This window comes from Callorhinus ursinus, unplaced genomic scaffold (assembly GCF_003265705.2).
Source record: "Callorhinus ursinus isolate GAN/ISIS: 27379988/994484 unplaced genomic scaffold, GSC_fseal_2.0 scaffold54, whole genome shotgun sequence".
Taxonomy (NCBI): Eukaryota; Metazoa; Chordata; class Mammalia; order Carnivora; family Otariidae; genus Callorhinus; species Callorhinus ursinus.
In genome coordinates, this window is record NW_027397116.1 from 6,285,137 (window position 1) to 6,310,499 (window position 25,363).

General features: G+C 42.6%; 2 protein-coding genes across 7 annotated transcripts in view; one reads left to right on the forward strand and one right to left on the reverse strand.

Moving 5' to 3' along the window:
- Nucleotides 1–13,788, forward strand: part of RAB3GAP2 (RAB3 GTPase activating non-catalytic protein subunit 2) — a 96,275-nt gene extending 82,487 nt beyond the window's left edge. Inside the window, exons 27-35 of one of the 2 annotated variants that reach the window (XM_073884081.1) lie at nucleotides 267–333; nucleotides 2,015–2,085; nucleotides 4,504–4,539; nucleotides 5,692–5,775; nucleotides 6,060–6,278; nucleotides 8,821–8,910; nucleotides 9,162–9,383; nucleotides 10,465–10,623; nucleotides 10,830–13,788. In XM_073884081.1, the coding sequence (XP_073740182.1) occupies nucleotides 267–333; nucleotides 2,015–2,085; nucleotides 4,504–4,539; nucleotides 5,692–5,775; nucleotides 6,060–6,278; nucleotides 8,821–8,910; nucleotides 9,162–9,383; nucleotides 10,465–10,623; nucleotides 10,830–10,985 (1,104 nt within the window). In that variant the 3' untranslated portion in view covers nucleotides 10,986–13,788. The remainder of the gene's footprint in view (nucleotides 1–266; nucleotides 334–2,014; nucleotides 2,086–4,503; nucleotides 4,540–5,691; nucleotides 5,776–6,059; nucleotides 6,279–8,820; nucleotides 8,911–9,161; nucleotides 9,384–10,464; nucleotides 10,624–10,829) is intronic. The other variant, XM_025892026.2, reaches the window with a different exon arrangement.
- Nucleotides 1–25,363, reverse strand: part of IARS2 (isoleucyl-tRNA synthetase 2, mitochondrial) — a 77,151-nt gene that overhangs the window by 5,023 nt on the left and 46,765 nt on the right. Inside the window, exons 16-24 of one of the 5 annotated variants that reach the window (XM_073884085.1) lie at nucleotides 23,906–24,008; nucleotides 22,388–22,513; nucleotides 21,413–21,544; nucleotides 20,490–20,596; nucleotides 19,590–19,735; nucleotides 18,675–18,865; nucleotides 15,944–16,088; nucleotides 14,478–14,605; nucleotides 4,584–4,643 (exon numbers count right to left, since the gene is read on the reverse strand). In XM_073884085.1, the coding sequence (XP_073740186.1) occupies nucleotides 4,599–4,643; nucleotides 14,478–14,605; nucleotides 15,944–16,088; nucleotides 18,675–18,865; nucleotides 19,590–19,735; nucleotides 20,490–20,596; nucleotides 21,413–21,544; nucleotides 22,388–22,513; nucleotides 23,906–24,008 (1,123 nt within the window). In that variant the 3' untranslated portion in view covers nucleotides 4,584–4,598. Of the gene's footprint in view, nucleotides 1–4,583; nucleotides 4,644–11,210; nucleotides 11,630–14,020; nucleotides 14,606–15,943; nucleotides 16,089–18,674; nucleotides 18,866–19,589; nucleotides 19,736–20,489; nucleotides 20,597–21,412; nucleotides 21,545–22,387; nucleotides 22,514–23,905; nucleotides 24,009–25,363 lie in introns of those variants that run through there. The other 4 variants (XM_073884082.1, XM_073884086.1, XM_073884083.1 and 1 more) reach the window with 4 other exon arrangements.

Sequence of the window (25,363 nt, forward strand, 5' to 3'; positions counted from 1 at the left end):
CACAGTGACTTTTGACTCCAGATGTCAGCATATATGACCTGGGGTTTTTCTAGGTATCAATTGTCATATAGATAATGTGAATTTAGGAGAGACCGTTGACACTGTCCTATGAAAAATTTTCTTTTGCCTTCCATGTTCTTATCACCACATTCTTGGGCAGCTTTATGTTGAAATTTATGTAAGAAGTCACCATTGTGTTTGAAACGTCTGTTAAATGATACCTCTTTTTTTCCCTCTCTCTCTCTCTTTTCCTCCCTGTACGTAAGGAAGCACGTTTTTTCGTTAGGTCAATAGAACACTTGAAGCACATTCTTAATGCACATGTTCAGAATGGTAAGTAAATAAGCGTTAAAAATATAACTGGTGGATTCAAAAGAGGCAGGAATCTTTAAGTTCATATTCTGTTAAGTTTTTATTTGATGGTCCTACCTCCTAACACATAACTGTGTATGTGTATGTGTATCGTGACGTGCAAAGTACTGGTCTTTTACCTGCTTGGAAAAATGCTATTTGGAAGGGGATGTGAGGGGCGAAGTAAGGAGAATATTCAATATAAACCACTGATTTTCTTTTTAGGTCACAGGTAGATAAGGAAAGAGGGCTAGGCTTGTCAGGACTGAAGTTGCTGATGAAAGAGTTAGGTAGCCAAGAGCCTAAAAATATCATACAGTACAAACAGTCTTGGGCTGCTTTTAATTCATGTGAATGTTCTCCATTGGCTGCCGTAATGGGTTGCTGGTGCGTCCTTGACATTGTGGTGGAAAAGTTGTAAACAGGCTGCGGCTTCCATTAAATAGATGGGTTTCCCCGGAAGAAGTAATGGAGGGGCTCGGCACGAGGCTACTTAGTTATTTTACTAAGTGGTGACACTAGATGTTGCGCCACATGGAGGGAGGTATCAACTTGCTGTCCGTGTGATGAATTTTAGGGAAGCTACTTACTCTTCACTGGTACCACCTTCTCGCAGGTGGTATGACATCAAATTAGAGAAATTCTAAAATGTCTCATTTTATGTGAAGAAAAGTTGAAAATTTTATTCATCTCTTAGACTCTTACCTTCTTCCTGGGAGGAAAAAAGAAGACTGAAAGTGACTCATTTGGAAAATAGGGTCTCTAGAGAATTCTACTGGGCTGGTATCTAAGAACTTACCTGTTTGTACAGGGAGTCAGCCTCCTGGCTGCTCCACAGCCCCTGAGGCCCTCACCCCTAGATGCAGAAGCAGCCCCCTGCGGAGTAAGGACCGCATGGGAAATGTCATGTTGAAGCTAATTGACAACAGTTTTAGAAATTTTGATGCCATGGTTTATTGAATATGGAAGTATATAGCCCAGATTTTTTGTGTGGTTGTTTTTGTATTTTGTTTTTTATTACTTCCTCATATGTCACTTTATTTGGTGGTTACCTATGAAAAAAAATCAGTTTTGGACATTGGGCTGTTTCTCTTGTTTGGCTGTTTTGAAGAAAGCTATTGTCAACACTCTTATACATATCTTTGTGTTCCTTTATGCGGTAGAATTGCTGGGTTATATGGTAGACACATAGTTAGCGTTAGTAGATATGGCCAGTTTTCCAAGTGGTTTTATCACTTTCTGATGCCCCCAGCAATCTGTGAACTTTCCAATTGTTTCCTTATCTTCCCCGACACTTGGTGCTGTCATTAAAAAAAAATTTAGCCTTTGTGTTGGTTGTGTAATGATATTTCTTTGTGATTTTAATTTGTATTTCTCTCATAACTAATGATATGGATCTTTTCTTAGGCTTATTGGCCATTTGGATATCCTCTTACACAGCTCAGTTCTGATTATCATTGAAGATAAAGGTTTTTATCAATTTTACAAATATTACATAAGATGTAAGAAATGATATCTAAATCAAATAGCCCATATAGCTCTATAAGCTTAGGAAAGACAGTAATTTGTTAAGTATGATAAAAGAAAAAACAGATAAGCCTTCTAATTACTACTTATACTTGCTGTCTAAGCCTTCTAATTACTACTTATACTTGCTGTCTAGGCATTGCTCTGATGATGTGGAATACATTCTTGGTGAAAAGGTTTTCTGCTGCTACATACTTGATGGATAAGGTAAGGTAACTTTAAATTTCATATACTTGTTTATTTTCTTTGATATTAGATTATTTACATTGGGCCTTGTTAGACTGTTTTTTATTTGATATTACATTTTACCACTGCTCAGTTAAGTGTAGTGCCCAGGGCTGGCATTTTGATGACCTGAAGAACCACCTCCCAGATCCTCGAGAGTACTTTCCTTTAAAAGCCTCTTAAGCAAAGAGAGTGAGACTTGTGCTTGATTGAAGGAAGGATTTGCACCTTATTTTTAATTAAAGTGTACAAATGTACAGTTAACTCATCAATCTTGGGATGTAGGCCCAAGGTATTTTCTTTGAATGGGGTCAGCTGCCATCCTTCTTTGGTTTTCCTACAGAAAACTCACTGCTGATGCCTTGCGTGTGATTTCTAGATCCTATTTCTTTATAAAGTAGTGATGCAGTCTGAGTACAAAATCTTTAGATTTTAAAATTTATGCCCTCATCTTTGTAGTTGCTTCCTCTGCATCTCCTCCAGTAGAGCTAGGAGTCAGCTACTCCGTACAGTTTTTTAAAGCACTCAGCCTGGTATTCGTATAACAACTCCCTTTTTTTTCCTCACTCACATTTTATCAGTTCCTTAATTAAGTGACATCATTCCATTATTACATATGACAAGCAGCCTAAGTAGCGTTAGGAACAGACCTCGCACGCGGGTGCAGGACTCGCCGCTGCTCCCCCAGCTGGGCACCGGGGTGGGGCGTGGCGGGGGCCTGGTCAGTGTTCCCAGGCCCGGCAGGAATGTAAGCGGCATCAGGTAGGCGGGTGTCAGGAGAGTTAGTACCATAATGACACCATGTTCTTTCAAATGTTCATGGACGGACATTCCTAAACCATGAGCACTACATTCAGACCCACTTTGGGCCACCGCTCCCCTGCAAATGCTTTCTTTGCTGTCACTGGTAACACGTTTTTCTAGTTAAACCTGGTTTTTCCCCGTGTGCTCACCTTCCCGGCCTGCTTCAATGTTGTTTGTCCCCAACTCGCTCCTTTCGGCCTTGCTGCTGCCCTTGCGTTCGCCTTCCCCTCCAGCTGCCATCTTCCGGGAGAAGAGTAGTGTGTGCGAAGCCTTTTAGGTGGTGTCACTGTGGTTTTATACCGCTCTCACATCGACAGCCACGCTTGAGCCTCGCAACGTGGCTTCGAATTTAAACAGTCCTCAACGAGGACGCAGAGAGTTTTGATGATTCATTCGATATTTATTATAAGTATCTCTTACATGCCAGGGACTGTGCTAAGTGCTGTGGTTGCGGAGTCGCAAGTCCCAGCCGCTGCCCTCCAGGGACTCACAGCCTAAAAGGTAGATAGGGTGCTTTGGGGACTGAGAAGAGGAAGTAAAAAAAACGCGATAAAGGGAAGGCTTCTGAGCTGAATTGTGGAGGATGCGTGAGTCCATGGGAAGCTGTAGGTGAGAAGGAAACGTATTCCAGCAGAATCCATGTTTGGCTCAGGGCTGCGAGGAGCTTCGTGTGCTGGAAGCACAGGCCGGAGGAAGGAGCGGGAAGCGGGGCATGGAGTATTTCCTGTGCAGACTGTGGATTTGGGGTTTTCTAACACTGTGTAAACTGCCCAGCATAGGGTCTGGCTGCTAGTGTGAGGGCTCAGTAAGTGGTAGCTGTGATTTTATCTTAAAGACACTGGGGCAGTTGTAAGCAAAGGAATGATACATTCACATTTGCATTTTAAAAAGATGATTCTGGCGACAGTGGAACATGTTGGGATTGGGATGGCCCGAGTGCGGTTGGTTGAAGGCCGCTGCAGTGATCTCAGTGAGAGGCAGCGAGGCAGAGTCCTCGGTGCTGGAGTCCCGTCTTCCCTGATCGATCTCCTGCCTCCTAGGAATTCTTACCAAGCCATGTTCCCGAAGAACAGAACTTCATCTCCCACTTATTACCCTGTTGTATAAACTATGCAGTAGAACTCACCAAGTACTTACCGAATCAAGAAAATCATCCTGTTTTCTGAGCTAGGAATATGACTTCTGTCCACACCAGATTGTTTTTCCTTTTTTCTGACCATTTAACATTATTGTGTATCTTTATCAACAAGCAAAATTCTTAGGTGCTCTTTATTCATAGCCTTGAGTTTGGTTCTGGATTTTAAGGCAACAGTTATTTGTACAAAGTGAGGACCAGATTTTTAGTGTTTTTTTCTTTAATTCAAAAATATTATTTCTGAAAAGGATTATTTTGTGAGCCCAGTGATATATTTTTCATAATATATTTTTAAGTTCTACCACAAAGTTAATTGCATTTTGTAATAAATGAGTAGAACCAACATTTATTTATAGCTGAGTTTTTTTAATTTGCTTACTTTTTTACTTCCTATAGTACCATAGTAATGCCTTTTTATTTAAATTGTTAAATAAATATAGTATTTTGTGTCCTGTTCTTAGGTTGGAAAATCACCAAAGGACAGGCTATGCCGAAGGGTAAGTGAATCTCCCTTAACTGGATGTGGAGCTGTTCATCCTGCGCCTTACGTAGCACCTCATTCACTGCAGGGGTGGACTTTGCCTTTTACCATTTTGAAGACCTATCAGGAGATGAGAAACATGGAAGGACAATATGATGTTAAGGAAACTGGTCATGAACTATGGCCAGTTTTAATTTACCTTTCCAGATTGTCAGGTTCCTTCCAACTAGAAATTTATAACTGCAGCACCCAATGTCCCATGGAAGCAGATTCATGAGGGAATTTTATCTACTTTATGTAATATCCATTGTACAAATGGTCTTCAATAAGATTCCAGCCCACGGATACTGGGCTTCTGTTTGAGGCTGGTGATTAAGCAAAAGTTAGCACTTTTGCCCAGAACTTTGGAAATACTCTTGTTACAGACACCTTAGGAAATTCTGGGACACGTGAATCCAGCCATGCTAGGCCCATAGTCCTGACAACCCCACTGTGCTCTGGAGAGCGGCTGGGACTGCGGTTCTGTACACACACACACACACACACACACACACACACACACACACACACACTGTGAATGACGCAAGGATGAAGTACTTAGGATGTGAGGGATTTCCTGGTTGTTGGTTTAAAGAAGGTGGTGAATGCAGGGGCACCTTGGAGTCAACAGGAATGACCTGTTGCCCACAGCACGAGCGTGGTCTTTAGCCCACAGGCTTGGGGATTCTGGTTTTGTTTAGAAGGTTCAGTTCTGTCCCTGAAAGGCGCTCTGCGGCCAGACCAGGCTGTCCCCTCACGACTTCTCAGGTCGGGCTGCCATGTGGCATCTGACTGCATACCATGATTAGCGTACCTTAGCGAGCTTGCCCGCGACCAACAGCGCCATGATCTGTGGCAACTGATGACACCATGTCTTTACGATACATGAACACCAGCTTTTATGAAGCCCATGGCGGTACCATCTTTTTTAAAGCCTAATTTTAAAATCCATTGAATCTCAAGAAAGAAATTAAAATGTGCCAAAGCCTTGACTTTCAAATTCTTGCCTGTCTGTCCAGCGTAGAGTGTCCATTGCATAGGTATGCTGTGTGCTGCTGTTTTTGATTTTTCTGGTGGTAACTGTAGCAGTTTTGCTGCAGGTGCTAATCGTGTTCCTTTTTACAAACAGGATGTGGGGATGAGCGACACAGCAGTGACCTCTTTCCTTGGCTCCTGCTTGGATCTTCTTCAGACTTTGATGGAGGTAGAAGAGGTCTATTTCCATTCTGAACCTTCTCTAAGATATTAAACGTTTTTAAAATCATTGGACTTAAGAAAGGACTCTAGAAAGAGGTTTTTTTCATTTATTCATTTCTAAGTTTTGACTTAAGCCTCGCCCCCCAAATAGCAGTTTCTTATGAAGAACTAGATTTGATTTTTTGTTGTCGCTTGGGGGCCTGGGGAGAAAAGGGGTTTGCACTTTCTTCCTTGTAAGCACATTAAGATATTTATTTGCAAGCTCGTATTTCTCCAATTCTGAATTCTCCAAACGTGTAGGCCGACGTTAGCCGGGATGAAATGCAAGCGCCTGTCCTGGATACGGAGGACGCATGGCTCACGGTCGAAGGACCGACCTCCATAGTGGAGCTGGCCCTGGAGCAGAAGCACATCCACTACCCGCTGGTGGAGCACCATTCCGTCCTCTGCTCCATTCTCTATGCCGTTATGAGGTTTTCTCTGAAGGCCGTGAAGCCACTGTCACTCTTCGATAGTAAGGTGAGGACCTCGGAGGCCTTGAGAGCCGTCTCGGAGCCAAGGGCTTAGCAGGTGCGGGCAGGACGATAGGACTGTCTTCTGTAATCCAAGTTGCTCAGTGCTTCTGGGACGTGTAGGGGGTCACTTGCTGGGGGCTCTCTGCTCGCTGTTCTCTGCCAGGCTGCCTGTAATTCTGGCTTCCCTTAACTCTTCCGGTTCCAGGGTCTTGCCCTGTCAGCTGTCTGCCGTTCTCGTTCTGCATATTCTCAGATAGACCCATTTTCTCCCGACCTGTCACCTGAATTTGAAGTGTATATTTCCTTTTTTTCTTTTTTTTTTTTAAAGATTTATTTGCTTGAGAGAGAGAGTGCATGAGCGCGAGCAGGAAGGGCAGGGGGGGTGAGAGAGAGAGAGTCCTCAAGCAGCCTCTGCTCTGAGCACAGAGCCCAACACAGGGCTCGATCTCACAACCCTGAGATCATGACCTGAGCCGAAATCAAGAGTCAGACCCTTAACCAACTGCTCGCCCCTGAAGCGTATATTTCTGTCGACTGTCTCTGTTCGGATGGGCTGTGCGACTTGAGACGCCTCCTATCTAACACACCTCCACCCCTCAGCCCCCCTGCCCTGGACCTAAACCGCTGTTCTTCCTAAACCCCCAGTAGAGTGGGTGCTCACTTGTGTGCTGGTGCGGATGGGAAACCTTGAAGTTCTTGAAACTTCCCTTCAAGTCCCACATGGACTGTAAGTCATTCTTGTCGATTCTTCCTTAAATCACATCCGTCCATTCCTCACCGTCACTAGACCTCGAGTTTTTTTGTTTTTTTTTTTTTTAAATCCAAAATGAAGTGCCTAGCTCAGTCCTCCCCCCAGAAAGGGAGTTTGTGAAACCGAACACATCCAGAACTGGACAAGCACAGCGGTCTCAGCCCGTATCTGCTGCGGTGCCTGAGCCCGCCTGGGCCTCATGCAGACAGAGGCGGTGCGGTGTGGCTAGTCAGTCAGGACCCTGCCCTGCCGTTTACTGCACTGGTGAGTCTTCCTGCGTCCCCCAGCCTCCGCTTTCTCAGTCGCAAGTGCTGATTCCAGGGCCTACTTCATGGTTGTTGTGAGGGTGAAGCGACGTACTGCACATGAAGGGCTTAGCAGCGTCTGCGGCGTAGTAAATACTAAATGGTGTTACAGATGTGCAGACACATCCCCCACCCCAAAGGCCCCCCTGTAGAGCAGACCCTTATAATAACTAAGATCGCTGGGCGGAAACTACAGGGTAGCAGACTATGTGTGAGTGTGTGGAAAAACTTTTAAGATTTTATTTATTTGAGATGGGGGAGAGAGCCGGGGGGGAGGGGCAGAGGGAGAAGCAGACTCCCCGCTGAGCAGGGAGCCTGATACAGGGCTCAACCCCAGGACCCCAGGATCATGACCTGAGCCGAAGGCAGACGCTCAACCGACTGAGTCACCCATGGGGCTGGGGGGGCGCCCCTGTGGAAAAACATACAGCCCCTGATGTCCAATTTGCAGTGCGCTAAAGGATGAGGAGCTTTATCCTAACTGGCAGTCACACTAGGTGATCTACAATCCTAGATAGTTGGGTCTAGAAAGTCCATTAGAAGGTACCTGGGGTGACTGTCTGTGGGGCAAAACACAGCAGCCCGGGACATGGGGTCGTCTGTTAACCCAGATGGCCTAGCGAGAAGTGGGAGGCCTGGGATGAGAGCCTGGGCCTTCCCAGCTTCCCAAGGCCAGTGCTCTTTGCTCCGTATTACATTTCCTTCCAAGGAACTTCTGAAATCCAACTTTCTGATGTTCTGCTTTGGCTCTTCAGATACACGTCTGTTCTCTTAAACAGGGCGTCTTCAAACAGTTGAATAAGTGTGTTTAAAAGGATGCAGATGAGTACACGCTAGGTCTTAGTTATCGGTTATTGCATAACAAATTACCTCAAAATTTAGTGGCTGAAAACATTTTGTGGGTTGGGAATGTGCGTCGCCCCTTATTTAGGTGCCTCTGGCTCAGAGTCTCTCATGAGTCTGCAGTTAGGGTTTCAGCCAGGGTTGCCGTCCCATCTCAAGCCCCCACTGGGGGAGGCAGGGGAATCCACCTGCAAGCTTACATGATTGCGGGCAAGACTGTTCTCGCCACAGGCACCACTCCCAAAATAGGGCAGGTCACACCGTGGCAGCCGGCTTCCCTCACGGCAAGTGAGAGCGAACAGGAGCACCCAGGGCAGAAGCTACAGTCCTTCTGTCATCTAATCTTGAAAGCGGCACTAGCGTCCGCCTAATTCTGTTTGCCAGCAGTGAGTCCAGCCCCCTCTCAAGGAAAGGGGACGGACGACACAAGGCATGCGTACCAGGAGGAAGCGGGGTCATACCTCAAAGGCTGCCTACCACATGCTAGATGATTGTTATAAAAATTAAATGAATAAAATTCTAAAATGTTACTGTTCAAGGAGAATCAACCACGAGTTACTAATGAGATGACTTAATTTTTTAAAATCTTTGTCCTTCCCTTAATAATCCATACTTAGCCATTTTCTTGGTCTTTTCTTTCTCTTTAGGGGAAAAATGCTTTCTTTAAAGACCTAACTTCAATTCAGTTATTACCTAGTGGGGAAATGGATCCAAATTTTATTTCTGTACGACAGCAGGTAAGTTACAGTTAATCGGATTTTTGTCTCTCAGAAGAAAGTAGTAAACCAAAAATTTACTTCGAGCTGGCCTCGAAGAATGACCACTTCCGAAGTATTCTTGAAAGCGACCTTTCCTTTCAATTATACGTTCCTTTTTGATAATTTCCACAAAAAAGCCACCCTCGTTGACAGGAAAGCCAATTACTGTGATTTAGACATTGTTTAATGATGTGTACTGACGGCGCTGTGTGTCCTTCTCCGTTGGCAAGTTCTTGCTTAAAGTCGTTAGTGCGGCCGTCCAGGCTCAGCATTCCGTCGTGAAGGACAGAGAGTCCTCAGAAGAAGCAGCGACCACTCCTTTTGGGAAAGACCAAGATTGGCCAGTTCTAGCTGTGGATTTGGCTCATCACCTTCAAGTTAGCGAAGATGTGGTTCGAAGGCATTATGTGGGGGAGCTCTACAACTACGGTGCGGACCATTTAGGAGAAGAGGTAATGTCACCCTGTGAGTGCGAGGTGGGGGCTCAAGTCACAGAAATTATGGTTGGAGTAAAGAATCCATAAAGTCTCCAGTAAAGCTTTTTGCTTTTCCTTTTGTTAGGACTTATAGGCACAAAAACAACAGAATATTAAATATAAAACTGTAATCAAATTCCTGTTTCTGGCCTGTGTTTAATAAACTCCTACGGTGTGCCAGGCCTGTTCCATGCAAAGGGACATAGCGGTACCCAAAACAGACAGGGTTCCTTTCTCGTGGAATGGATGGTCTGCTGGTAGGAGCAGAAAAGTATGCTGAATTTTTCTTTTTTTTTTTTTTGAGAGCACGCAAGCCGGGGGAGGCGGGTCGGGACCAGAGGGAGAGGGAGAGAGAAATTTAAGCAGGCTACGTGCCCAGCACAAAGCCTGACTCAGGGCTCGAGCTCAGGACTCTGACGGAAGAGTCGGACGCCCAGCGGAGTGCGGTGCCGCAAGCACGCTACATTTCGTACCGGGTGGTAAGCGCTGTGAATATAGAAACAGGATCGCGTTGGAATCAGCAGAAGCTACTACAATACGGTGGTCAGAGGGGACAGCTGAACTGAGCCCCCAAGGACGGGATGCAGCCAGTCATGCAGGAGACTGGGCCAATAGCGCTTGAGGCGGAAACGAGGGCAGTCCGAGGGCCAAGGCTAGAGGGCCAGCGTGGGGGCCCGTACGTAGTGAGCGAGGATGAAGACGTCGGAGAGGAGGTGCGGACGTGGGCAGGGGTTACACCCAGCGTCTCACAGCGCACGGCTAGTCAGTGTATTCAGAAGTCCTTAGAAGGTTTTAAGCAGTCATGATGTGATTTAATTCCCTTTGCCAGAAACTTAAAAAATGACTCTTAGTGTCATATTGAATCGAGGTATTAGGGTAGTGGGCAGAAATTTGAATTTTGAACGCTAAATTTGATTCGGACTTTTTTTTTCTTTTGGTTATATACATGGCCGCAGCTCAGAAATGAACTAGACTCTTCACTGGCAAAGCCTTTCCTAGACTAAGTACCTCTGCCGACTCTTACTACATACACACTTGTCCGTGCTCCTTTCCTCAGGCCAGTCTCCAGGTTCACGACAAGGAGGTCCTCGCCTCGCAGCTGCTGGTGTTAACAGGGCAGAGGCTGGCTCACGCGCTCCTGCACACCCAGACTCGAGGGGGAATGGAGCTGCTGGCCAGACTTCCCCCCACGCTCTGCACTTGGCTGAAAGCCATGGTAAGTACGAGCGCGTGGGATCGGTCGGGTCACGGGGATGCTTTCTTATATGTGTACCTAATAACAGTTAAGGAGAAAATTTAAATTTTGAGTTTAAGTTCGTTCTGAAGAATTCTTACTGGGAAATAACTATCCTGACAACTCTTAAGTGAGTAACGATTACTGTTGTGTGTAACTGATTGGTTATTCTCGTGTCCCATTTGCAGAACCCCCAAGATCTTCAAAACACAGAAGTGCCAATTGCAACGACAGCTAAACTAGTAAATAAAGTCATCGAGCTTTTACCAGAAAACCACGGGCAGTATAGTTTAGCCTTACACCTCATTGAAGCTGTGGAAGCCGTATCTATCCCTTCTTTATGACACCTACCAAAAACGGTCTCAGATTGTGTGACTAGAACATGAATTAGTGCATGGTAATTTTACATAGTAATAAGATCTGGAATTTTATGGAGGGAGTATGTCTTTTTTCTTTTGTAAAATGAATAAAAATACATACTACTTTTTAAAAGTGTAGTCCTGGCTAAATTCCACTCCTTTGGTTAATATTGAAGATAAAATATAAACAAATACCAATTATACCATTAATTACTAACACAGATGTTTTACTGTTTATTTCTAATTTAAGCACTTAAATAGCTTTATGGGTAAACTTTGCTATTTCAAATGGGTTATAATTTACAGATTATGTTCTTATTATCAGATTCTATATTTCGTACTCAAAATGTTATTGTTATTGTAAATTTCAAATGTGTTCATTATAGTCCCCATCAGTAAAATCAGAGAAACATCCCACTCGCTTTTGTTGGCATGCTTAAATCCAACATCCTGGGCTGCTGCCTGGAGTTCTGGATGCAGACAGGTTTTTTCCCAGAGGTTTATGCTGCCGCCACCGGAGGAGGATGACCTTGCTTTGGAGGAGGAATGGGTTCAAGATCATCATATTCATCAGAAGGGACACTAAACGTTAGAACCCTTAACCTGTTGTCCTTGCCAAAATTGAGATTCTGAGACGCAAGCAACACAGCAAAATTTATTACGACGTAAGTTAAGATTTACTTTTTGTCAAGATTTGAAGTTGTATCCACATCAGGTCATTGTAAAAATGTATTATCTTGTAAAATTTATGTTTTAAAAAAAGGCAAAGATGTTAAAAATTTAAGTCCAGTTTATTTTTCCTACAAGTGTTTAGAAATGTCTGCTTCTGGGATATGGTAACGTTATCTGTTCTTAGGAACAGTAAAGGCCTAGTGATAATATAGCTCTGCAAACCTACCTCACAGCTGGGTTGAGAGAATAAAATACAACTACTTTTGTACCCTAGAGTGCCTAGAGCAGTCCAAGTGCTGAATAATTATTTGTTGATTAAAACCAGATTAACCAAAACTCTGTAAAAAGTGTTTTGAGCTCTACAAATACCAAATATTTATTAGGGTAGACCTTTGGAATGTAGCCATACAGTGCAATTTCTGATCTCTGTCATGGATCACAGTTGTCATTCATAGTAACTCACGGTGATAGGGAAGTTTGTTGCTTCACTTACTTGTAAGAAGCCAGCGTTATCAACTGTATAAAGTTGAGGAGTAGGCCCCTCACAGATATAAAGAAAAAATTCTCATGTTTGAGGATATCCCAATTTAACTTACTTTTAACTAAAAGATCACACCCAAATAAGACTTGTCTAAAAATATATCATTACCGTTTAATTTAAAAATCTTGAAAGATAAAGTTTTAAGAGGTCTTGGGTATTTGGGTGAGGGCCTGTAAGTCTGACCGAGGCACACATCGTGTACAGTAGCAGCACCGAAAAGGACCTTTTGCTGGTCCACCCTCCCGCCTCTGCTGGGATCTCCACTGGCCCATCCAGACACAGTCCTATGAGTTCTTGTAAACCTATCTAGCTTTATCTAGTCACGTGTTATGTGCATTCTAAGAGATTCGTTCTTCCTGTGATTTTTCTAAATATTCTGAAAGTAGTTATGTGTTTTGGAGGCTGGTCAAAGAAACTTTACATCCTCACTTGGATTCGATTATCACTTTTGGGGGAAGGGGGGCACCTGATAAACATGTTAGATAATAAAGCTGGTTAAACTTATTCTCGTAGGACACACAGATCTGGGGATTGTTGAGAATATTAATAAGCTGAAATACGGTTCATAGGACCATAACAGATCATTGAATTACAAATCTGTAGTTACATTTGTGATCCTAAAGTTTACCGTGCAAAGAATTTTAAAATTGAATTCTGAGTTACATGGTTAAGAAAAGCAGTTAAATATTTTACTGTTTCATCAAGGGATTTTAAAGTAAATCTGAGAGAAGAAAAGAAAATAAATACCTGTATACACATTCTGTACCAAGAAAGAGCCAGAAATAAAGGAATTAGATTGTATGTAGGATAGGTGACTTCTGAAACAAAGGTATGTTGCACTTTCTGATGGGAAGCCAGTAACAGTAGTGTTTTCCTAGCGAGAACTCCTGCCCGCCCTGCCCCCCGACACCTTTCTTCATTAACATTAAACAGGCATTTGTACCTTGTTAAATTCCACTTTATAATGCTGAAGGAAAACAGAAGTGTTCAAATAATCGTAACTTCTACATTACAGGTTATGTTTAGATGTAGAACTAGAAGAGCCAGATAAACGTAGGTGAAGAGGAACATATCAACAACTTTCTAAATGCTTCATACTTTTGCAAAAAGAAAAATAAGAAATGGAGAGAGTTTCACTCTTTGTTATAAAAATTCATCTAAGGTCAAAGTAAGCACTGTTACATTTAAATTGCTTTTTTTTAAGTGGTTAATTACAACTTAAAATCAAAGAGAATAGATTTAATAATATTAAGCTTACATGGAATATAATGTTCACTTATGAGTTGCTATGGTTCATTTCATTTATGAGACAAATCTTTTTAAAGTACTCCATGGCAACACTGAAAGCCCTCCCTCACCCTGACAGAAATGAATTTGTTGGGCTTCTAAAAGTTAGATTTCTGCTGAATAGAATTAGCTGTCCCTAGAAAGGTTTTAACCCAATACTGAATTGTTTATAAAATGCTGTTATCTATTGTAATGTACTGTAAGTAGTGACATTCTGTACATACTTCTATTTTCTGTGTCCGTTGTTGTGAACTTATGTATATTAGTGAAATAAATTTTCAGCTTTCATGTTGTTTCAACATTCATAAATATCAGTATTAAGATTTTCTTTTCCCTCTTGTATGGGAGTAACAAGTTTGGTGATTTCTTTCTAATGCACACAAAAAAACCTAGCTGTTGTGAAAAGGATGATGTTCACTAGAAAGGCAGAATGAAATCCCTCTGTCTCTTACGGGAAACACACCTCTTGCCATTCTCCTTCAAGACTCTATTTTTTACTTCAGTTTTACAACTTCATCAGTATCAGTAAATTTCCAGATGCCTTTATTTTTAGACGTTACAGAACTTAAATATGGAGTCAAGCAGCTTTATAAAATAGAAAACATTTTCGGGTCAGCCACATTTAAAGTCAAACATACCCAATGTCTCTGTTCTGAATAAATCCATTATGGATATATTGAGACCCATCTGCATATTTGTATTTTTCTGCGCGCGTGTGTGTGTGTGTGTGTGTGTGTGTGTGTGTATATACACACACACACACACACACACATTATTTCTTATCTGCTACAGGAAAAACTTGTAATTCTGAAATTTGACCATTATCCTCCACCATGTACTCTTGCCCTCATTCCCTACATCTGGGCTTTCCTCTTTCCAGTGTTGGGAACAGTCCCTCTGAATTCACGCTCGCTGCCGGCAGGGTGCTCCTGCTCAGGGGGCTGTCGACGGCCGAGTCGCTCTTACTTTCCACTCACCACTTCCATGCATCGGGGGCAGAGTGCATCTGGAGCCTCAGCCGTGTACTTCCAACAACGGGGGCATTTTTCTTTGGTAGTTGGCACGACAATTACTTTATAGGAAGACTCTTCACGAATATCCCCACCTGTGAGAGAAAGATACAGGAAGACTGACAGGCCGTTCAACTTGTATCTCTTTGCTGAATGGTTCTGCCAGTGTTTTCTTTTTTCAAAGCTTTCTCCCTCCCCTGGGGAGAGCTGGTCAGTACTGCTTCATTTGCCACATTATGTAAACAGCCATGACAGTGGACTCACACCCTGACCCCTGAGGACCGCTGAGGAATCGGAGACCCCGAGTGAGAGGGTAAGTCCCCCAAGTCACGGAGTTCTCGATCTCCTCAGGCAGAGCAGGCCTTCTTGCTCTTCAGCCGGGCTCAGTGCTGGCAAGTTACACTGCCTCTCCAGCTACACAAGAATTGTTTTAAAAAGCCAAATTATAGTGACCGCTGCAGTGTCCCCACTTAAACCTTCTTGGTTTAGGGGCGCCTGGGTGGCTCAGTCGGTGAAGCATCCCAACTCTTGACTGCGGCTCAGGTCATGATCTCAGCGTCAGGCTCCAAGTGGGATGTGGCGCCTGCTTACAATTCTCAAGCTCTCGCTCCCCCTCCCCTCCCTCCACCTCTCTCTTTCACACCCCTCTTAAAAAAAAAACAAACTTGTTTTAGACAAAAAGTAACAAATTTCTCCACTATTAATACTCTAAGACTTCAGCCTAAATATATACAGTGAAGAAAATTATTTTCTTCAGAGAATGTACATTAACATTTTGAAAAGCAAGTGAGAATCTTTACTACAGGGTCAGTGCTTCCAGGCCTCAGACTTAAACTGATGCCCATAAATGAGCCTCCCACCTCCTGATGGCACCTAACAACCATGAGGAACACAGGGAGCGCCACTGTCCCCACAGTATCTGCGGCCATTGTCTGTTAGGTGACACGCCTCCACACCATCACTGAGAATGAAGTAGGCGGACAAAAGTCCCCTATCGAACACCTACCAACTGCCTGCTTGTGAGATCCCACTGTGGGAATGAATTCCATAAAACTTCTTCCTTAACCCTTCATGAAGATTGGCGAAATCTTTTAACATAGGGTGTGCAAATAGATTTCCGAGTCCACAGTGGGGAAGGGCAGGCTAGGCAGGGCCAGGACCCTGAGTGAGGCCAGCTGGCGTCACCTACGATGACCACCATCCACAGGACAGGGAGGAGAAGCGCTCTCCTCTCGTCAGTCCTGTGTTCCCAAGATCATCGCGTAGGACACTTCTCAAAGCTGGTTTAGAAACCTGGCCAGCTTCCATAAAAAGATGTATTCCAAGAACATACCTGCCTTTAGAACACATCTGATCCCCTGCAAAGCTGAAGATGACCTACGATTATCACTCTGTTCTCCAGATCTCACCTGTTACCTTCCCCTCCTCCTTACCTTCTAAATTGATCAGGAATGTCCCTTTGCGCTCTATTACATCTGTAGTTACCGATCGTGGTTCCTGAGAGAGTAAAGTCGTCTGGGAAGCCATCATTAGCTCGTTCAACTGAGAGGTGCTGGAAGTCTCCTCAGCTTGTAGCATCTGGGAATAAGCATGTTAAGGTTACTGTCTAAATGTTTACTGCAAACTGAGGTTAGACGAATTAACAATGCAAATTCTTGTATTCAGTAAGTGACCCTTTAGTATCCTTATCTCCTAAGCTAATCTATTAAATCAATTAGAAAAAGTTTTTATTTTATTTTTGAGTGGGGGGAGGGGCAGAGGGAGAGAAGAGGAGAGAAACTCATGCAGATTCCCTGATGAGCAGGGAGCCGGATACGGGGTTCAATCCCATGACCCTGAGATCACAACCTGAGCCAAAGTCAAGAGTCAGCCGCTTAAACGACTGAGCCACCCAGGCGCCCCTAGAATGAAAAGTTTTAATTAAAAATTTCCAGGCAATAGTATGTGCTCTCTATATAATATGCTCTATGCCAGGCACTTCACTATGCCAGGTGCTAAATGTCCATTACTTCTAATCATCATGGTGTTTCTTATCCCATTTTCCAAACGAGGAAACCTGTTCCAAGGGGTTAACTACTCACGGTTCTCAAGCAGTAAGTGGTGGAGCTGTACTGCTAGCCCAGGTCTGTGAGCCTCAGAGCCCAGACTGCTTTTCCCTGTGTCCGGCCTCCCACATTAGGAGAGGTGGTAAGATACTATCTACATAGACCTGCTTTTAGCAACACAGACCAAAGGTGCCAAATGAATAAAGCACAGAGCTATTCTCAAGTACAATAAGGTTGGATGTTTGATAAACATTTTTACTCTTTTCATTGTAATTCTGATCTTCAAGATGAGTTTATAAGCTAATACAGACATTCCTTTAAAAAAAAAAATCAAGAGGTGCCTGAGTGGCTTAGTCAAGTGGCTGACTCTTGATTTTGGCTCAGGTCGTGCTCTCAGGGTCATGGGCTCAAGCCCCGAGTTGGGCTCCGTGCTGAGTGTGAAGCCTGCTTGAGAGTCTCTCTCTCTCCCTCCCTCTGCCCCTCTCCCTCTGCCCCTCTCCTTCTCCTACACTCTCTCAAATACAAATTTTAAAAAACTCAAGAAAAAAACAGGAGACTCAATGAGATTAGTTTTAACAAATTCATGCAATTAGTAATTCATAGATTCAGAACTCCATCTGACAGCTACTTAGTGTAATTCCTAGGAAAAATACATTATTTTTAAAAATCCCAAAGTATTTTTTCCAATATAAATGATCCAAATAAGCTGTATTTTTTTTTAGCTTAACTACTCGGAACTAATGAAGTCAAAAGACACAAGACATGTAGGAGAAAAGCCCCATACCAGGCTGTGTAGCCTTAGCTAGGTCACAGTTTCAATGGTCTTCAGTTTCCTTGCTCACAAAATAAAGGAGTCAGAGTCAAACCCTTCTCAACTTATAAAAAGATTATTTATTTAGAGAGAGAGTGGGGGGGGGCAGAGGAAGAAGGAGAGAGAGACTCTGACTCTGCTGAGCACGAGCCCCACGCAGGGCTCGATCCGGTGACCAAGAGCATGACCTGAGGTGAAATCAAGAGTTGGATGCTTAGGGCGCCTGGGTGGCTCAGTCGTTAAGTGGCTGCCTTTGGCTCAGGTCATGATCCCAGCGTCCTGGGATCGAGTCCCACATCGGGCACCCTGCTCCGCGGGAAGCCTGCTTCTCCCTCTCCCACTCCCCCTGCTTGTGTTCCTGCTCTCACTGTCTCTGTCTCTGTCAAATAAATAAATAAAATCTTTTAAAAAAAAAAAAAAAATTAAAAAAAAAGTTGGATCCTTAACCTGAGCCACCCAGGTGCCTTCCAACTTACAAATTTTAAAATGTGAGTATCTTACTGAAATTATCTGCTGTCTGATCAATAATCTCCTACAGACTGCAAGTCTCAAATCTTAATTACATTACTAAAAATTGAACCTGAGCTTACCAACCAATTCGCAATAATCACGCCTCGGATAAACCTCATTGGCTACGATACTGCCATACCAACCAAGTGAGATGGTCATTTTTAGAAAACTATGATAGCAGTAAAACTTTAAAAAACATATTGTCAATTCTCTTCTCAAGCATTAAAAAGTCTTGAGTCAATATGTTAAGCTATAAGCCAATGTGGCCAATGAACAATTAAGAATGCCAAGAAGAAAACCTTGATGGTTCTTCTGGAAATAAAAATAGGAGGAATGCTTTGAGATGGCATGGTAATTTGCTGGAGCAAATGAATTTTCTTCAAATCTCCTGAGAAAAAGATGGAAATCTTCTTTAGATTTGTTTTGAACCTGGTCCAGATGGACAAAATTCTCAGAAAACTAGATCCTTAACACAAAACCCTCAATTTTTGTGTATTGTAATAATAATGTCATCAGTTTCTGTCACTTACCTAAAAAGCCCCGAGGATTTGCATTTCAAATAGGACTTTGTTGCACCTTGCCTGTCTCAACTTACAAAGGATGTAGCAACAGAGTACATGTTTTGTAGGAGAAGGGAAAGGAAGCATAGAGAAGGAGGAAACAATCTGTGATAATATCAGGATTACAAGATATCTAAAGTAAAAAAATCTTACTTATACAGAGATTTTTAAAAGCCAAATTTCAGGTGAAAGTGGTAGGATACGAACATCCCTTCCAAAGAGACAAACTGCTACTCACCTCTATTATCTCAAAAAGCAGCCCAGGCTCGATCACAAGGATAACCTTGTACTCGGCTGCATTTTTACCAGGGATGCTCCCAAGAAATGAATCTCTCATGGCGCATGTGCTCTCTATGGCTTCCTCTAATCCAGGCTTCTTCCAGATAGAACTTGTTCTAATCCACCCAGTACGAAAAACACTCTGGGGTTCTTTGAAAAAAAGAAAACAGTAATAAAAAAATAAAAAATAAAAGTCGTTTACATATATTCCAAACTGCATAGAAAGATCTAACCATTAAATATTTACTATTCATGGGAAACAAGAATTGATACTTACGGTAAGTATTATGGAGCCATTCTAAATGCCTACCATTTATATTCACATTTTGAAACTTAAACAAAGGATAAAATATTATAGTAAAATCCCAAAGGAAAAAAGGATGCCTAGAAGAAAATAAAATAGAAAAAAATAGCCCAATATTGACAGTAGTTGTCTTTGGATAGTAAGACAAATCATGAGTGACTTTTCCTCCTCTTTCTAAATTTCTATAGTTCCTAATTTTCTATAAGCTTAATACAATCAGAGGGGAAAGACTATTATAAAAATATTCACTAAAAGGCCCTACACTTGGTTTCAATAAAACCTAAATCATAACTTCAGACGCTGATAAAGGTATTTAAGAAACTGATCTTGCAGTACGGTCAAGCTGCCGGCACGCTGCAGAATGCACTCCGACGGTGGCCTGAAGGCTGTCTGAAATCCATCCTACTCTGTGACAAACGAGGGCAAAGGACGGAAGGACCAAGACACGTCTTGCCACAAGGCGCTCACTGTAGGCGCGGAAGTACCCCTTCCACGAAACAGATGAGATCTGAGGTTGCGGCCCTCATCAAGGGCCTTTGTCCTCTCAGGAATCCATCAAGTACTCCTTACCTTCCGTGTAAGGCATGTGCTGGAACACCTCTTCAGCCAAGTGAGGAAGAAGGGGGGCAAACGAACGAACCACGACGTCCAAAATTTCAGCTAACACGGTCTGGCAAGAGCGCCGTTTGGGGTCACCTGCACGTTCACAGTAGAGCCTGAACGAGAAGCACGTGCTCAGCAGGGGCCGTTTTATACGCAGAGGATGCAGAGGCAGGATGCGCCTCAGGCGGGCTTCTTCCTGCCGCGGGGCGAATCCTGCAGCTCGGACCACCGTGGGACTTAAGCAGCAGATACTCCGTCACCTAACTGTCCAGCTGAGTCCTCTACCCCACTTCCCTCCCCGGAGGGGAACCTCTCGCAGCAGCTGTGCCACAGGCACCGCGAGGCTGAGACGGCTGACTGTGTGTTAGAGGACAACGGAGACGTTAGCTGATGCTCCTTCTCTTCCAATCTTGGCAGCGTGTTCGGAGGGAGTCCCAGTCCCTGCGCGTAAGGTCCTTGAGGTGCTGATGGCCTGGGGCCGACCCTCACACAGGCCTGGCTGCTATCGGTGAAGACCAAGCACCAAGCCTTCCTCTAAAAGCACATCACTGACCTACACGATGTGTCACCACGGTAACAGGTGCCTGTATATTTGTCTCTCCTCCTCAAAATTTACAAACTCCCGAGGATAGGTGCCATACTCCTCACCTCATACTGGCACCTATTCCTTCCTGAGCACTTACTTTCTCAAACACAGCACAAAGCACATTCCTTATGTTCTCTCTCTTCATAATCACATTATGAGGTTTGTATTATCACTTAACTTGAGAACCCAACTTCTTAATAACTGCACAATGTCACCCATCTTGCTCGCCACTATAGACACTCAAGAAATAGTTGAATATTTTAATATTCAGTCATACATACCGGTCTTTGATTATGCTGAAATAAAAGTTAGAGAGCTCTCTGGTATAAAATGCTCGTAACAGCCGAACAACTTTTCCAAAATCGTACTGTTTATATGCATCAGTAATCTAGGGAACAAAAGCCAATAAATTTGGAAGTTGGGGTATGCCAACGAAAATGTAAGTCATCATGAGCAAAATATGTACCTTTTCAAAATATGTTTCAAAGGCAGACAACTACAAAAAAGGAGATATGCAAGAGTGACTGAGGATCTTTCAAACATTTCTGGATATCAAATTCAACTACTGTCAGAAAATACTGAATATTCTACTCTTGGAACTAGATAAAACACTCATCAAAGGAAGGGATCAGGTTTAAACTGATAAACTACACCATTTTAAAATAGCAAAGAATGCAAGTTACCAATGTTCCCTCATTTATGCCTGAAAAGTAAAAGAGGGCAAAAATCTGCAGGTATGTCTCTGACTTAACGGTACATAGAAGCAACCACATTTCCAATTTTTGAGAAAACACACATTATCTTTGTTTATATATAAATGAGAAGTATCTTACAAAACACATAGGAATAGTCATTTCAGTTATTTCTATAGTTTGATGGGTTCATCTGCAGATAAAATACGGCTCTACTTTATTCCTTCTTGTTGGAGAAATACATAAAGCAGATCTTGAGAGAAAAATGTGGTCTGAGGCCTGGGCCTATGTTTCCACCAGGTACTGATAGTCTTTTGAAAAACCAGGAAAAAAATCCTAAGATTTCATACCTAAAGTCAACCTCAGAATGTGTGCAATTTATCAAGTATAATTCTTCTCACTGCAGTCATTACTATTTCTAGTAGCATCTATTCTGCCTGCACGCATTCCAATTTCAACATTTGGCAGTACGGATATTTCTATTTCCCAAGAGCTTACTAATTCATACTGACCTTGTTTGCTAAGCCCTGCAGTAAGTGCAGCATGTACTGGTCTACAACATACATACTGTTAACAGGGACGGAGTCTGTTTCTGGGTTGAAACCAGCGACATTTCCCAGAAGAAAGCGGAGTGTGTTCCTGAGCTATTAAGGTTGAAAAAAACATGCAGTCAAAAAATATATGAGGCCTTCAATTCTTGCTGAAAAGTTATTTTATTTTTCTATAATTTTTATACAACTCATGTTACTTTCTTAATGGGATACTGTTTTAAAAAATATCATTCCTAAATGAGACTACAAATGCAAAAAAAGAGACTCTCATTTCAATAGCCAAGTTACAGAACGAACCCCTGGACTTTACACATGAAGACTGATTTTTCATTATATTTCTTTATAACCTTATAAAGCCAAACCACCTTTCGGTGGCCCAGTTTGTTCATCTGTATAGGTAAAAATATTATTTTCACCTGCTTCACAGGCAAAAATAAAGATAAATGGAATAAATGTGAAAGGTCATTGAGCACATGAGAAGTATATGAAATTAGGGGCGCCTGGGTGGCTCAACTGTTAAGTGTCTGCCTTTGGCTCAGGTCATGATCCCAGGGTCCTGGGATCGAGCCCCGCATCGGGATCCCTGCTTGGCGGGGAGCCTGCTTCTCCCTCTCCCTCTCCCACTCCCCCTGCTTGTGTTCCTTCTCTCGCTAGGTCTCTGTCAAACAAATAAATAAAATATTTTTTTTAAAAAGTATATTAAATTATCATTTTGTATTATGCTATATTTTATGAAGTATAAAAGACAACATATAAAGTTTTTAGGATTACACTATTAATATTTTTAAACAAACAGGATTATTTTTAAATGCTCACAACGTGTGGAAACTCATTTTCCATTGCTGTTTTGCAATACCAAACAAAATGTTCCTCATTTTTAAAAAAAGTTATTTAGCTGACCTTTTATTCAGAAACAGGAAGAATAATGACTCTGACCTTGCTAATATCATCTCTGGCAGCATTAAGTACAGATGGACTAATGGTCACTTCAGTGAAGACGTTGGACTCCGCTACCCACCAGCGAAGGACATCAGCACCATAGGGAGGCTCCTTTTTTTGATCCTTTCAGTGGAGAAAAAAGACATGTAAACATATAAATGGCTTTCAATTCTAATTAGGTGATCAAATGTTTTAGGTATTCCTCCTCAGAAATATCTGAGCACAACTTGGGCATCAAATCCCCCTGCACTGTAATGAAACAGGGCTAACAATCTCAGAATCAGCTGCACGTAAACCACACTGCGAAAGCGTGCGCTCTGCGGTCCCGCTGCTTGTGCAGACGCGGGCGTGTCTGCACACGTCCTTCTAGCACAGCTGGGGCCTCAGTGGAGCCCTGACGCCTCTCTGATGGAGGAAGGGGAATAGAGGGGCTGCTTTTCCCTTCCGGCACTCCCCAGCAACTCCACATACAGCAAGGATTCCTGGACAGGAGGGCAGTAAAAAGCCAAAGGAGTAAAATAACAGACAAGTGATTTCTTTTCTGAAAGCAACTCCAAAAGAAAGCAAATTATTAGCAACCCCAGATCTGATGTCCATCAATGATTTGCTTTAAAGTGTATAATTTCCAAGAATATAATGAAACATGAAGTTGCAATCTCATTTTTTTCTTACACTGTTTCCATGTAACTGTAAATTTTTGTTTTTTTAAATACATTTTCCCAATTTTTAAAGTTCCAATTAAAAGAAGGGATCAGGCGCCCGGATGGCTCAGTCAGTTAAGCATCTGACTCTTGATTTCAGCTCAGGTCATGATCTCAGGGTCATGAGATCGAGCCCCGCGTTGGGCTCCATGCTCAGTGGGGATTTTCTCTCTCTCCTTCCCTCTGTCCTTTCCCCCTGCTTGCGTACATGCTCTCTCTCTAAAATAGATAAATCTTAAAAAAGGGGGAGGGAGGAGGTGGATAGCATGGTTCAGGACCTAATTAGAGATTCAGACCTGAAATAAGCCAATGGGGCCACAATCCCAGCCCTTCTCTTTTTCATTAAAATCATTAAGAGTCTAGATTTACACTAAGTTCTACTCCTGAACCCGGTACTACACTACATGTTAACTAACCACAATTTAAATAAAAATTTGGGAGGAAAAAAAAAAGTCTAGATTTAAAACATGGTAAGGCATCTGCTATTAGCATAAAAGATGGTTGTTGTTGATATTTTTGTTGTTTTACACTGAAATAACTACATTAAGGTTTTGGCTGCCAACTTAAAAGCGTTAGAACAAAAAAAGTTGTTTTTGTTTTTTTAAAAGATTTTATTTATTTATTTGAGAGAGAAAGAGAGTGGGGGAGAACACGAGAGCGGGAGAGGGAGAAGCAGACTCCCCACCGAGCAGGGAGCCCGATATGGGGCTCGATCCCAGGACCCTGGGATCATGACCTGAGCCGAAGGCAGACGCTTAACTGACTGAGCCACCCAGGTGCCCCAAAACAAAAAAGGTTTTAGAGAACCACCTACTTGTCCTCCATTGATGACCACATCAGGATCAATGACATTCCCAAGAGACTTGGACATCTTTTCTCCCTTTTCCCCAAGGGTGAATCCATGAACCACCACTGTCCTAAGAAGACAAATCAGCCGTTATGATAATAAACATAGTTATAATGATCTCTTTGAAGATCATTTATGGCTTAAAGAGTACTTCAGCTTGAAAAAAAAAACAGGATTTTTCTAAACGGATTATGTATGAAAGCTTTTCTTGAAAGTCAAATTCTCAGCTGCTTATTTATCATGATTGTTAGACAGTAAGCTCTTATACGTAGAAAAATTTTTGATGTTTACATTCATACACAAATATTTCCTGAGCATCTATTATGTATTGATTTTGATCATTAAAATTAACCAGGAAAAAGTATGTCTTAAAAAGAGCAGATTATCATCTCAAGATTATTTTCAAAAAGACAATTTGAGACAAATAGATCTGTTGTTCTACGGGCGTTTAAAAGCATGTTATACAAGAAACAAACACGGAAATTATTCTGGGATGGATTTTCATTGTGAGACAGCAACAATCTAATAAAATTCACTACAGGAATGTTTCAGTTCATTAGCCACCTGTGGATATTACGAATATAAGGATATGTGACCTCAGGCTGCCTTCAATCAACGTAGAGTGCCCTTCTCTATATTCCTCCATGTCAAGTCTTCCCGTATTTCAAGATCTAGCTCTTCACAGATGTCCCCACTGTTCCAGTCAATGCTGTTACCTCTTGTGGGAATAACAGGGTGTACCAGTGACAAGACTTCTCTGTATTACTGTCTCCTTTGTCTCTCTCTTACTTCAAATTCTTATTTCTCTCATGAAACAAAAGATTAAGCTAGTAAAGATGTTTTATATCCAGACATACCTCGGAGATATGGCAGCTTTGGCTCCACACTACTGCAGTAAAGTGAGTCAAAGGCATTTTTTTGTTTCCAGTGCACATAAAAGTTATGTCTATACTATACTGTAATCTACTAAGTGTATAATAGCTTTATGTCTAAAAAAACAATGTACATTCCTTAATTTAGAAATATTTTATTGCTACAAAATGGTAACTATCACCTGAACTTTCAGCAAATTGTAATCCTTTTGCTATGGGAGGTTGATGGCTGCTGACTGATCAGGGTGGAGGGTGCTGCCAGTGGGGGTGGCTGTGGCAATTTCTTTTTTTTTTTAAGATTTTATTTATTTGAGAGAGTGAGCGAGAGAGTGAGCACAAGCAGGGGGAGGGGCTGAGGAAGTGGGAGAAGCAGGCTCCCCGCTAAGCAGGGGGCCCAACGCAGGGCTCGATCCCAGGACCCCGGGATCAGGACCTGAGCCGAAGGCAGACACTTTACCGACTGAGCCACCCAGGCGCCCCTGTGGCAATTTCTTAAAATAAGACAACAATGGAGTTTGCCACAGTGATTGACGGCTTTTCATGAACCGTCTCT